Below are 12179 nucleotides of genomic sequence, written 5' to 3' on the forward strand. Positions count from 1 at the left end.
GGGCTCGGGGCCAGCCTCTCAAATGCACAGAGCCAATCTTGCTCCAGGAAAACAAGTCTGGAAGGGAGGAAAAAAAACAAAAACAAAACAAAAAAAAAACCCACAAAAAACCACAAACCAACCCTGTTTCTGTAAGCGTGGCTGTCGCATGACAGCAGGAGGAATGATGGCCCAGCCATGCTCATTGCTGGGGGCTGGTCCCTGCTCCCAACCCCTTTTTTGCCCCCTGTGCTCTGCACTGACACACACACCATCATCTCCCCAAACGCTGGGCTGTGGTGGTAAAGCCACAGTTGCAGTTGCCCTGAAAAAAACGCGAGTTTTTCTCTAGCCGGGAGCCATCCCACCCCACTGGTACCCCCAGGCTGGTCTCTGTGCCCCCCACTCTTCCCCCCCCTACCCCTGGCCAAGAAGCGGGGCTGTGTGTTTGCAGAGCCTTTATTTGGTGTTTCTATGGCGGGGGGCGAGGGGCTGGCCATCCCCGGCCGGGAGAGGAGCACGTCTCTGCTCCGGGACCACAGGCAGCTTGAATGCACTGAAGAGCTACTCCGTGCCCAGCAGGATCAGGCCAGGCCCGCCCCACGCCGGGGGCTTTCGGGCCAAGCCTTCATGGAGACGTGGTCTTCTGCACCAGGGGCGACCAGCCCCATCATCCCCCCACTGCCCAGGATGGCAGAGCAGGGGGGGGCACTAGGGGGGCAAGCTGGTGGGACAGGAAGAGATGTCACTGCCAAGGGTGGAAGTGGGACATAGGGTTATTGGGAAACATTCCCCTCCCATCACTGAGGTCTCTGCCACCACGTTGTCCAGCATCCCAGCTCGGGGGTGGCAGGGACAGGAGCAACGGAGGGGACAATGTGCTGGGTCAGGGTTTGACTCCTGCTGCTGGGGAGCATCCCAGGAGGGGACAGACAGGGAGCAGCCCTGCAACAGTGAGGGGGGTGCCAGCTCAGGGGGGAACCACCCCCTAAGCCGGCATCCCCTGCCTCTACTGGCCCTGCTGCTGCCTCATGTAGGTGATGATGTCATTCTTCACGACGGCGATGTTGGCACGGTGGTACCAGCGCATGACAGGCACGCCGTCAGGGCCCACCAGAAACTTCTCAAAGTTCCACTTGATGTCATGATTCCGCAGAGGCTCCCAGAAGAGGTTCTTGGGGTTCCCGAACTCCTCCGCCACCGGGGGACAGGCGTTCTGCAACAGGAAAGCCAGCACATCACTGCCTTGCCCCCCAAAAAAACCAAGCTGGGCACTGTCCCCCCACACCTCCCGCCACCGTGGCACCCACCTTCAGGAAAGTGTAGACCTTCTGCTCCTTGGCCCCATTCACATCTCCTTTCTGGAAGAGCTGGAAGTTGGGGACAAAGCCACCCCCTGGCCGGACGTACCTGCAAGCAGAGGGTGGGCAATATCATGCAACAGGTAGCTCTGCTGCATGGGGGCTCTAGGGGATGCCCCCAAGCCCCATGCTTTTGGGGGCCACAGCCAGTAGGAGCTGCAGCCTACACACCCACCACCTTGCTGGGGACCCCAGCCCAGCCTGGGGGTCTAAGTGCCCCGCAGCCCCCGCCGCAGTACTCACTTCAGCGCAGGGAGGATTTCTGAGTTCTGGCCAGGTTCCTGCTTCCCAAATTGGTTGGAGGGGAAGCCCAGGACGACAAGCCCATAGGGACCCAGCTCATTTTGTAGTGCATTCAGTTCTGCAGGCAAGCAGAGCCAGGGATGGGTTAGCAGGGGACTGGGCTTGTCCCACACCAACACTGACCCCCTTGGAGCATCCCTGGTCATGCCAGGTCCTGGGGAGCAGGTGTTAACCCCTTCCTTCCCTCCTTCCCTCAGCTTCCCGGGGCAGGAAGGACCATGGGGACCTGCCAAGGGCTGCACACCTGGGTGACACTGCCTGCCCTGTCCCCTGGGGTGCCCGTGCCCCGCGTGACCCTTACCGAGGTACTGCAGGGTGAGGCCTCAGTATGTGGCCACGTTGACGAAGAGCACCATCTTCCCCGCGTACTTCCTAAAGGGGATGTACTCGTCCCCATCGATGGTCAGGGCCCCGTAGTCATAGATGGTGCCCTGCACTGAGCCATAGCATTTCACCTGTGGGGTGAAGAGCATCCCATGGGACCAGGTTGGCGACTGCCAGCTGTCCCCACGGCCACCCACGCCAACCCGAGCAGCAGGTTCAGCCCTGGCACTGGCTGAGATGGCAGCTGCCAGCTTTGTGTCTCCTGGCCCAAACGCCGCTGGCAGCAGCCAGGCTCCAGCATGCTAAGGTCGCTGTGGTGGCTTGAGGCATGCACATACGTGTGCACACATGTGCACGCCCAGGCAACAGGGCTGGCTGCAGCTGGAGGGATGTTTACCCGGCCAGGGTCAGGCAGGAAGGCGAGAGGCTGGAAAACAACCAGAGCTGCCGTGGGGACACCATCCCCAGCCTCCCCGGGGCTGCTGGCAGGCAGGACCCCCCCTCCACACCTGTACCCAGACCTCTAGGACAGGGGCAGCCGTGTCCAGGAGCTGCTGTGCCATGGCCAAGGAGGGATCAGGGCTGGATCAGATCCCTGCCGGGAAGGGCCAGGGTGGAGCAGCCTCTGTCTGCGGCACTGCAGGGGTTAACCCAAAGGAGCCCATCTCCTGTTGCCATCAGGGGACCCAAGTGCCACGGAGGGGCTATTTTGGGAGCTGGCAGGAGATAAAAGTCACAGGGGCTCTGGCCTGGGGAGCTCAGTCTCCATGAGGCTGGCAGGATCCTGGTGGCAGGGCTCTGCTTCACCCGGGTGGGGAGACTGGCTGGGGGTGACAGTCACCCCTGCTCTCTGCCTGCTGGGACATGGGGACGTAGTAGCCCCCCGCACCCTCCAAACATGGGTACACCCCCCTGGACACTGTGCACGGAACAAAAGCCCCGTGCTCTGCCCCTATGGGGGTCACTGGGGGGGACAACAAGGCTCTGACCCCCTCTGTCCCCAACCCCAGGACAGCAATTCCCCCGTGGCAAATACTAGCTCACAAAATTCCCCAAATCCTCCCCCTCACCCCCCCTCCGTGATCCAGGCACCCGGGGGTCACAGGGCCACCGTGCCCCACTCCTGCCCCCGCCAGCTCTGCAGCCAGCCTTGGGGACAGGCGGGTCCCCAGGGTGCCACATCCCCCCCCCCACCACCCCTCCGCAAACCCCTGCGGGGGGGGGGGGGTGTGGTGTCTCCCCCCTCCTCTTACCTTCTCCCTCTCCTGGCTCTGCCCCGGCTGGACGAGCCCAGCCAAGAAAAGGGGCAAAATCCAAGCGCTGCGGGACCAGCCCCCCATGGCTGGGGCGGGCGTGGGGTGCGGGCACCCTCCTCACACCCCCGGGGGAAAGCGACACAAGCGACACACCTCTCCCTGTCGCCTTCTGCCACCTCCGAGCCCGGCAGCCGAGAAATAGCTGCTGGGCTGAGCCGGGGGGGGAGCCAATCTGCGGGAGGAAGGACGGGCCGAAGGCTGCGTTAACCGTGTGGTCCCTGGGACGGACACGACGGCGGCGGCGGGGGGGGGCGGGATGCGGGGAGGAGGGGGGTGGCAGTGCCATGCTGGCACCTCGGAAGGGCAGAGACGCGGGGGGCACCCATGGACCGAAGGATTTATGCAAGGCGTTATATGAGCCAGGAACGTGGGGATTCAAAAACCTGCGCGGTGGGAGAGGCGCCAGGCAATGTCCCCCATCCTGCGCAGGGCAGCCAGCCGAGGTGACATCCACCCCCGAGAGGGGTGCTGGGACCCGAGGAGCAGTGACCAAACCGCCCCAGCAGCATCCCCGGGGAGCCTAGGCTGGGGTTCAGTGTCCTCCCTTCCCATGGCTGAGCTGCCCAGGGGTGGGGAAGGGTTAATCAAGCTTCCCTCATTTGCAGTCCAGCAATTTAGGGTGCTCCTAGAAGCTGCCTTAGGTTAGGGTCCCTCCCAGGGGGTGGACTGTGTCAGGGCTGGGAGGGGGGACCATGGCCCCATGGTGACCCCAGCCCCATGGTGACCGCCAGTGTGGCCAAGGGCAGGGCACAGCAGTCCTTTAGCCCTTGGTGTCCCCAGGGGCAGGAGTTTCCAGGGCCCTGTTTGAAAATTTGGGAATGTAAACATTTATTCTGGGCTCTCTCCAAGGGAAATATCCGTGGTGAGGTGTAAATTCCCTGAAATCCCACAAAAAATATTATTTGATGGGAGGATTAACTGGTTTCGGGGGAGCTGTGGTCAGAGTAGGGGCTGGTGTGGGGCAGAGGGCAAGATGGGGTGGCAGCGGGTGAGCCCCCGAGGGGTGGCAAGCGCCAGCTGGAGGTTTGGCTTTGCTAGAAAGCAGGGCCAGCCCTGCCAGGGCACTGTCACTGAGCCGGCTGCTGGAGCTGCTGCTGGGGCCGGGGAAGGGGAGCAGGGCCATGGGCTTGGGGGAGGCTGAGAGCCATCTCCCATCCTGTGTCCTTCGCCGGCAGGAACGCCATGTCCTGGGAAAGGCTGATGTTAGGCTCCGAGTGCAGCCTCGGCTGGCGTGGGAGGGCTGGGGGTTGGATACATCCCCCAAATACCCGGGGAACCCATGGAGGAGGGTCTCTCTGTCATGGGCAGCACTTCCCAAAGCTTTAAACTTTCACTACTGCTACTGGAAAAGTAGCTTAGCCCTGGCATGGGTCCCTAAGCGGAGTGGGGTGCTCCCCCAGCTCCAGGCAAACCCCCAAAATGCTCAGCCACTGCCTAGGGACTGCCGAAAGCCCAACAGAACACATCAACAGCCAGGCTGGCTGCAGGGATGCTCTGGTCACCCCTCACAGATGTGGCCGTGGGCGGCACGAGGCAGCTCCTTGCCAAAACCTGGGAGCCTGTGGGAACCAAAACCAGGGGCTCGACCCTTCCCACCCACTTCCCAGGCTCTGGGGAGATTTGGCGCCACGGAGCCATGGGGCTGCAGCTCCTGGCTGACACGCTGCTTGCACCTTGCTGTGCCCTGCAGCCAACAAGGACTGGTGTGCCTGCCCGGCACGGTGGTGCCACGCTTCCCGGCACAGTGCCACGCTCCCTGGCACAGTGCTGTGCTCCCCAGCCAGCTCACACTGGTGACCCTGGCCAGGGCTTGAGCCACCTCCTGGGACAGAGACAGGACAGAGCCAGAGAGCTGCTCGGGGCTGTGCTACCTGCCCCACTTGTTCTCACCACGGGAACAGCCACACACTTCTAATTATATCCTCTAATAGCCCCCGTGGGTCTTTGGTGGCTTTTCCCATGGTTAACAGGGTCTTGGAGGCCAGGAGGAGGGGGACAGTGTGGCACATGTTGTGGTAGCGCAGAGTAATGTGTTCCTTCCACGTGTCCCTGATCCCCAACACGTGCAGGGAAAGGCTGAGCCACTCCGGAATCGTGTTTTTCTAAAACCAAAATAAAAATAAGGAACCTGTTTCTCTAAGTCCCTTCTCCTTGGTTCCTGGAACTGAATCAGCCTTGGTGGAGGTAGACAATAGGGGAGGATTTAATGAGCCACACTCAGATGCCATCTCTGCCACTGAGCTTCCGTGGGACCCTGGGCATGTCACCCAGTGTCCCTGCTGTGCCTGCCATGCCAGAGGCAGTGTGGGAGAGCTGAGGGTGCCAGGGGCTCCAGCAAGACTGTCCGAGGGCACTGTGCCGCTCCATCCTGCCGGATCAGGGGCCCCCACCCCAAATGGCAGACGTGCCGAGCAGGCTGACCCTCACACGAACCTCCCTCCTCGGTTGTTTTTCCACCACAGCTGGGCTGGAGCCAGCCCCCGCCTGCTGCAGATGTTTGGCAGGAGTCCGGGGGCGGGAGGCCAGGCGCTTCCAGCCCCCCAACCTCCATGCTGCTGCTGCCACTCGCCTCCCTGGCTGTCCCGGAGCCACGGGCTTGAGGGCTGCAGAGACCTCGCACCGGGCTGCAGGGCCATGGTGAGTACAGGGAACGTGAAAACAGAGGTGGAGACCACAAACTGCTGGCTGGGCTTGTCCCAGAGCCAAGCAAGGAACTTTTTCCATGCAGAGTGACAGGGATGGTGCCAGCAGCATGTCAGGGACGATGGTGAGGGGCTCAGGCAGCATCCCCCCCGGCTGGCAGTGGCGCTGCTGTCCCCCTAGCAGCCTGACACGGCATCAGTCCCGGGGCAACCTCTGAACTTTTGTTCTAGGTGTGCAACAGGAAGCAAAGGCAAAACAAGCTCTGCCGCCTCCGCAGCTCACCCTGCCCTGGTTCTGCTCCCGCAGCCGCTGCCCTGGTTCGATGGCAGCCTCCCCGCTGGCCACAGTGCCTGTTGGAGTGGTGACACCCCCCACCGCCCCCGGTGCCCCTGCACCCCCTGGGCTATGGGTGTGGGTGCTCCCCCTTCTGGCATCCCCATCCCTTCCTCTCCAAGGCACAGGTTTTGGTCCTGGCAGAAATGCCCCTGGCCCATTGCCACCCCCAAAGGGGACAGGGGCACACAGTGACAGATGCCGAGCAGGGGAGGGAAGACGGGTGGCTGCTGCTATCCCCTCCAGCATGAAAAGCCCCCTCAAGTGCTCTGGCCCCACGGGGATTTGCTCCTCGCCGAGGCTGGGGAAGGACAAGCCCACTAGCTGTAGCGTTTGTGATGTGCTCCTGGAGACCTCACTGCAGCCTGGGGTGCAGAGGGCGGTTTGGGACCCCATAAGCCTCCCTTTGGGGCCACGGGGCTTGTATTTGGGTCTTGGATCCACAGTTTCTCCAGGCAGCGCTTCCCCTGCAGCACCCAAGACGTTCAGGGTCGTCTCTTGCTCCACAATTGCTGCTGGGGCTCCCCACAACCTTCCAGAGGAGCCACAGGGATGTGCCGTCTGGCAGGGACAAGGCAGCCAAACCGGACACTTGTATCCCCAGGGTGGCTCTGACTGCTGGCCAGAGGTGAGGTGAGAGGCAGCATCCTGCATCACCTCCTCCCTGCGGGGGCCACCAGCATCCATCACCCCCAGCAGCAGCAGCCCCCACGGGCTCCCGCCGTGCTCCGGCACGCCAGCGGGCGCTGGCAGGGAAACATCCCGGCGGATGCTGAATCACCTCGACGCCCGCATCGCGCCTGCCTGCAGCAGCATCACCGCTGCAGGACCCGCTCCCCAACGGGTAGGAAAAGGCTTTTTTTTTTTTTATTCCTCTACAAAACACCACGCAAACGCTGCCTCCAAGCTCCCAGCACTATTCAGGCACCGGGGCCAAGGCCGCGAGGGGGATTTGCTTATCTTGCTCAGTCCTGGAGGAGGAATTTCCAACTAAACAGTGCACGTTAAAGTCATCCCCCCCCATCAACACGCTTTAAAAACATCCTGGCTTCTCCCTGCTCTCCCCTCTACCCCAATTTTGCTCCGTGCGGTTTGTTGTTGCCGTGAGCAAACCCATCTTTCCACAGCTTTGCAATGCCTTTCCTGGAAATGTTTGCCACAGGCTTGAAACTTCCCAGAAGACTCCTGCCATGAAAGGAAACCTCTCGCAGCCCCCAGCTGCCCGTGACAAGGGGGCGCAGGAAGGTGGGAACAGCCAGCGGCAGGGACCGGTGGGAGTTTGCAAGCTTTTCTTGGGATGTTTTGACATAAACCAGGCTTCCTTCTCAAACCGCTCCAGTATTTGTGGCTTCTTCCCTGTTCCTCTTCCAGCAAAGCTGCTCAGCTTTGGTTCCTGGCGTCAAACACCCTGGCTGTCCCCACACCGATGGTGTCCCCCGGGGAAGGGATGCCGGGGTGGAGAAGCTGCTCCCACCCACCACAGCCATAATCTCCTCCAGCTGTGGCCGCTGAAACGTGCCAGCGAGGGAGGGAGAGAGGGGGGACAACAGGAAAATAACTCCGGAGAGAGAGGACAAGCTCGAAACAAGAAATTTGTTTCTGGGCCGGGTGAGGATACGTGTCTGCTCCCTCCCCGGCACAACCGCAGCCGCAGCTCCAGCACAGGCGTTTCCGCTCCCTGGGGACACAGCCCCCAGTGAGGGAGGTGTTTGCCCAAGGTCCCGCTTCTCTGGGAATCGCCTGCCCCTCTGGCCCCAACGCCAAAAGCAAACCCGATGCCGGCTGTCGCCGATTAAGCCGCATGGGGATGGGGCACAGGGTTTCCAACCCCGTGGGGCCGCTTGCTTTCTAGCGGAGAAAATGGGATTTGAAAAATTCCCACCAGCATCACCGTAGCATTTCCCCATGTCCCAGCTTGATTCATCACGTTATTCGTGACCTTTCTTGCCGTGAGTCACCAGGACTCCTGCCACACACCGGAGCCCAGCACGGGGCTGGTGCTGGGGAGTGATGCCGGTCACCCAAGTGGGAGAAAAGGAGCCGCCGCCGTCACGAGAAGGTCCCCGAGGATCCTTCCCACTCGCTGTCTGACAGTCGCTGCCACCATCGCAGCCAGATTCGGCTTTGCAACCCCACAGTGTGGGGCTGGGCTGGCAGTGTGCCTCCCGTCGGGCTGTGGCCAACAGGCTCAAAGGCTGGGCAAGAACCCCAGGGACTTTGAGCCAAAGCAGTGCAGGTCAGCAGCACGGGAAGGGTTTCTGGAGAGGCCGCAAAGTATCTTAGATCCTCCCCATGGGTACCCAGACACCATCCGTAGTGTGGACAGAGTTGCACAACACGCTTGTGTGTAGAATAAAGTCCGTTTATTTCATAGCAAGGGGCAATCTAAGAGCTTACATGGTCCCTTGCCTCTGCCTGGGCACAAACCCCCGCTCCCCCTGCTTTGCCTGCCCAGGCGAGGGGCGCACAGACCCCCGCAATGGGGCCAGCATGCTGGCAGGAGCTGCCCACGCTCTGCCTTATGAGACCTGGAGGAACCGAGCATCTCATAATGTTTTCCTACAGTTTCAGCAGATATCGGATAGAGGAGAAGCCGGTGCCAGCTGCACATCTGCTGTGCGGCCATGACAGGCTCTGCCACCGATGCTTTTAGCCGAGTCTCCAAACACACAACCAGAAGCCACATGCATCTTACTTTTGTCCCTTCTTTCCCAACCACCCCGACAGCTGGGACTCCAAAGAAGGAATAACTTTGCTGGCCATTTCCACTCCTCGCTGCTTGCCTGGGAAGAGATGGGGTCACTAGCGAAGGCGAGACCAGCCTGCGTGCCTCATGGGAGCGAGTCGTTTCTAGCTGGACACGTCTGCAAAGTCACACGTCTCCCCGCTGGTGCCCAGGCCACCATCTCCTCGATGGTCCCCGTGAGCTCAATGGATAAATAGGAGGCAGCGGGTTCACGCGGTGAGAGCCATGTACAGGGGCAGGTGTCTGGATGCTGGGTCACCCCGGCTCCTGCCCATCTCTCCCTAGCTCTCGGGGTGCCCCATCGGGCTCTGCAGGGTCCCCAGCATGGGGTCCCACAGCTGTGGCCTCCTGCCTGGCAAGCCAGCCATCCCTCGCCGCCTCTGCCTCACACGATGCCATTCCGCGTGGGGTGAGTCCGTACCCGGTAGATGATAACGGCAGTGGCCGGGCAGAGCACCAGAGCCGTCATGATGAGAATGGTAGCCAGGATGATCAAGACGATGGCCCAGATGTCCAGGATGTGCTTGGGGAGGGCGGCGGGATCTGCAGGGTCAGGGAGGTCCATCCTGCAAGGGAGAGGCAGAGGGGTGATGGGGCAGCCCCCTCCATCCCTCCCATAGCCAGAACCACCCCCATCGCTCTGAGCACCCCACTGCTTTCTCCAGGGAGACCCCTGTGGCCACGTCCAGCCTTGGCCTCCGGCTGCTTCGAGGGTAAAAGGCTTTGGTAAAGGCTCCTTCAAGAAGCCCCGGGATTTATAGCGTGCTTTGATGCAGCTGGATAAAAGCCCAGGGAAAAAACTTCCCTGCTAATTGCTGTTAAAGGAGCCGACGGAGCAAAGCCACAAGCGGGCATCCCGCTGGTCACTCACCAGGGGGTCATTGGGTGGGAAACGGTGGGACCAGGGGACCCGGAGCCCCCTTCTTTTTGGGGGAGCCCCGCACCCCCCGGACTCCCCCCTCCACCCGGTACCTCTTGCTGAGTCACGGGAGTTAATAGCTTAATTAGCACCCCTCCGTAGGTTCCACAGCTGCCCTCCAGCCTGGCCGGGGCTCGGGCAGCCGGGTGGCACGACCAAGAGCACCGGGCTGAGTCCCCACGTCCCGCCCGCAGCCGCCCCAGGCTCCGGCAGCCGGGGAGGGGGGTTAGGGGGGGTACGACGACCACCGCAGAGGGGAAGAGGCGGCAGCAGCTGCCTGCCCTGCCCGCCCGGCACCTCCCTACCTGCAGAGCTGCCCGGCTCCGGTTCCGGCTCCGTCGAGCGGCGGCAGCGGCAGGATCCTCGCAGGGGGGAGGGAGCCTCTGCCCGGCCCCGCCCGCCCGTCCCGGCCCGCGGGGGGACGGGGAGGAGGGAGAGGAGGGGAAGGGGAAGGGGAAGGGAGGGAGGACCTTTTTTTCTGTACCAGGATAAAGCAAGAGCAGACTCAAGCTCATCCTCCCCCAGGACGAGGTTCCACTGGGGGAGACCATCTGGAGCCAAACCAAAGGTCTCAGGTGCCAGGGAGAGACCGTGGGGATATTTCACAGTGTAACAGCGTAACAAAGGGCTTTTCATAGAATCATAGAATGGTTTGGGTTGGAAGAGGCCTCAAAGACCATCTAGTTCCAACCCCCCTGCCCTGGGCAGGGACATCTCCCACCAGACCAGGTTGCTCAAAGACCCATCCAGCCCGGTTTTGAACACCTCCAGGGATGGGGCATCTACAGCTTCTGTGGGCAACCTGGGCCAGTGTCTCACCACCCTCCCAGGAAAGAATTTCTTCTTAATATCTAATCTAAATCTCTCCTCTTTCAGTTTGAAACCGTTAACCCTTGTCCTGTCGCTCCACTCCCTGATAAAGAGTCCCTCCCCATCTCTCCTGTAGCCCCTTTAGGCACTGGAAGGGGCTATAAGGTCTCCCTGGAGCCTTCTCCAGGCTGAACAACCCCAACTCTCTCGGCCTGTCCTCACGTGCTCCAGCCCTTGGATCATCTTCATGGCCTCCTCCAGACCTGCTCCAACAGGTCTATGTCCTTTTTATGCTGGGGGCTCCAGAGCTGGACGCAGTGCCCTGTCCCCCTCCTCTGCCCAATTCCCCTCCTGCCTCACCAACAGCAGGGCTCACATCCACCCACTTGCTTCTGAGGGCCGGGGCAAGAAGGAAAAGCAAAACACCAAGAGCCTCTATAAAATTCCAGCAGGGAGGCGCCAGCCAGTGTTCCCCAAGGCTTCCGGGCAGGACTGATTTACAGAGAAACGGGCAAAGAGCATCTCCAGGGAGGCAGCAGACCCAGGCACGCCGGGCTGGAAACGACATTTCTGCTGCCCAGTGGAATATTCCACTCCGTCGGCAATGCTGAAGAGCAAAGCCAGCAGCAGCTATTCCCAGCCAGCCCCGGGAAGCAAGGCGGGATGTTCTGATTTTCTTGCTGGGACACAAGCCCGATGTCACCTCCAGTGAGACCCACACGCTGCACCCTTTACTCCTGCTTTTCCCGGGGAAACCTGATGGATTCCCCATGGCGGAAACCACTGCCATGTGCTCTCAGACACCCCTGGCATCTGGGCACTTCCCAGGCATGCAGCTCTCCAGGGAGCAGCGCACAGGCAGCCGGCGGGCAGCATCCTCCCTGCCTCCCCAGCAGCTGCTGCTGTCAGATAAAAAGCACATGGGGGTTTTATCGCGAGCGGCAGCAGATCCTCATGAGCAGGGGTTTCCTCTGGAGCTTCACGAGCAGATGCCAGGGGCTATCACAGGCACAGCATCCAGAAGCCTCACGCTTTCCCTGCTGATCCCACGATGTGGGGATGTTTGTTCTTGTCAGGATCCCGTCTTAGCAACCCTGAGGCTAAAGAGAAACCCCCTTCGGGGGTATGAAGAAGTCTGGGCGCCTTGTGGGTTCTGAGGGGAACATCGGCAGTGAAATAAGCGCGAGTGAAGGCTCAGGGAAGGGAAAGACCACGGCGGAATGCATTAGAGCAGCTCTGGGATGTGTGAAGGGGCCGGGCTGGCGGCCCTGCTCCCCCTCCCAGCCCGGAGGAGCGTCGGGGCGAGCACATGGCCTGAGAGGGGACAGACGGGCGAGCCAGGGCCCCGCTGCGGGCAGGGCCGGGCCGGGCCGGGACACGGCTCCTATTCCCCTACCACAGGCAGCACTCGATCCAACAGCGGCATAGAGTTCAGCCCCAGGCAC

At 61.5% G+C, this 12179-nt stretch overlaps 2 protein-coding genes across 2 annotated transcripts; both read right to left on the reverse strand.

Moving 5' to 3' along the window:
• Positions 1–421: 421 nt before the first annotated feature.
• GPX3 (glutathione peroxidase 3) lies at positions 422–3416 on the reverse strand. Its single transcript, XM_074155628.1, has 5 exons — positions 3221–3416; positions 1945–2098; positions 1584–1701; positions 1290–1389; positions 422–1195 (listed from the first exon to the last, which is right to left on the reverse strand). The coding sequence occupies exons 1-5, from the start codon at positions 3305–3307 to the stop codon at positions 989–991; spliced, it is 666 nt and encodes a 221-aa protein (XP_074011729.1). The 5' UTR covers positions 3308–3416; the 3' UTR covers positions 422–988.
• A 5190-nt stretch (positions 3417–8606) lies between these two features.
• Positions 8607–10262, reverse strand: SMIM3 (small integral membrane protein 3). Its single transcript, XM_074155523.1, has 2 exons — positions 10230–10262; positions 8607–9571 (listed from the first exon to the last, which is right to left on the reverse strand). The coding sequence occupies exon 2, from the start codon at positions 9568–9570 to the stop codon at positions 9391–9393; it is 180 nt and encodes a 59-aa protein (XP_074011624.1). The 5' UTR covers position 9571; positions 10230–10262; the 3' UTR covers positions 8607–9390.
• Between the last annotated feature and the right edge of the window lie 1917 nt (positions 10263–12179).

Source organism: Numenius arquata, chromosome 11 (genome assembly GCF_964106895.1).
Source record: "Numenius arquata chromosome 11, bNumArq3.hap1.1, whole genome shotgun sequence".
In the NCBI taxonomy this organism is placed as follows: Eukaryota; Metazoa; Chordata; class Aves; order Charadriiformes; family Scolopacidae; genus Numenius; species Numenius arquata.

What these genes read in the sequence shown, in the direction of transcription:
- SMIM3 (XM_074155523.1), bottom strand. Translation starts at nt 9,570, where the DNA reads ATGGACCTCCCTGACCCTGCAGATCCCGCCGCCCTCCCCAAGCACATC.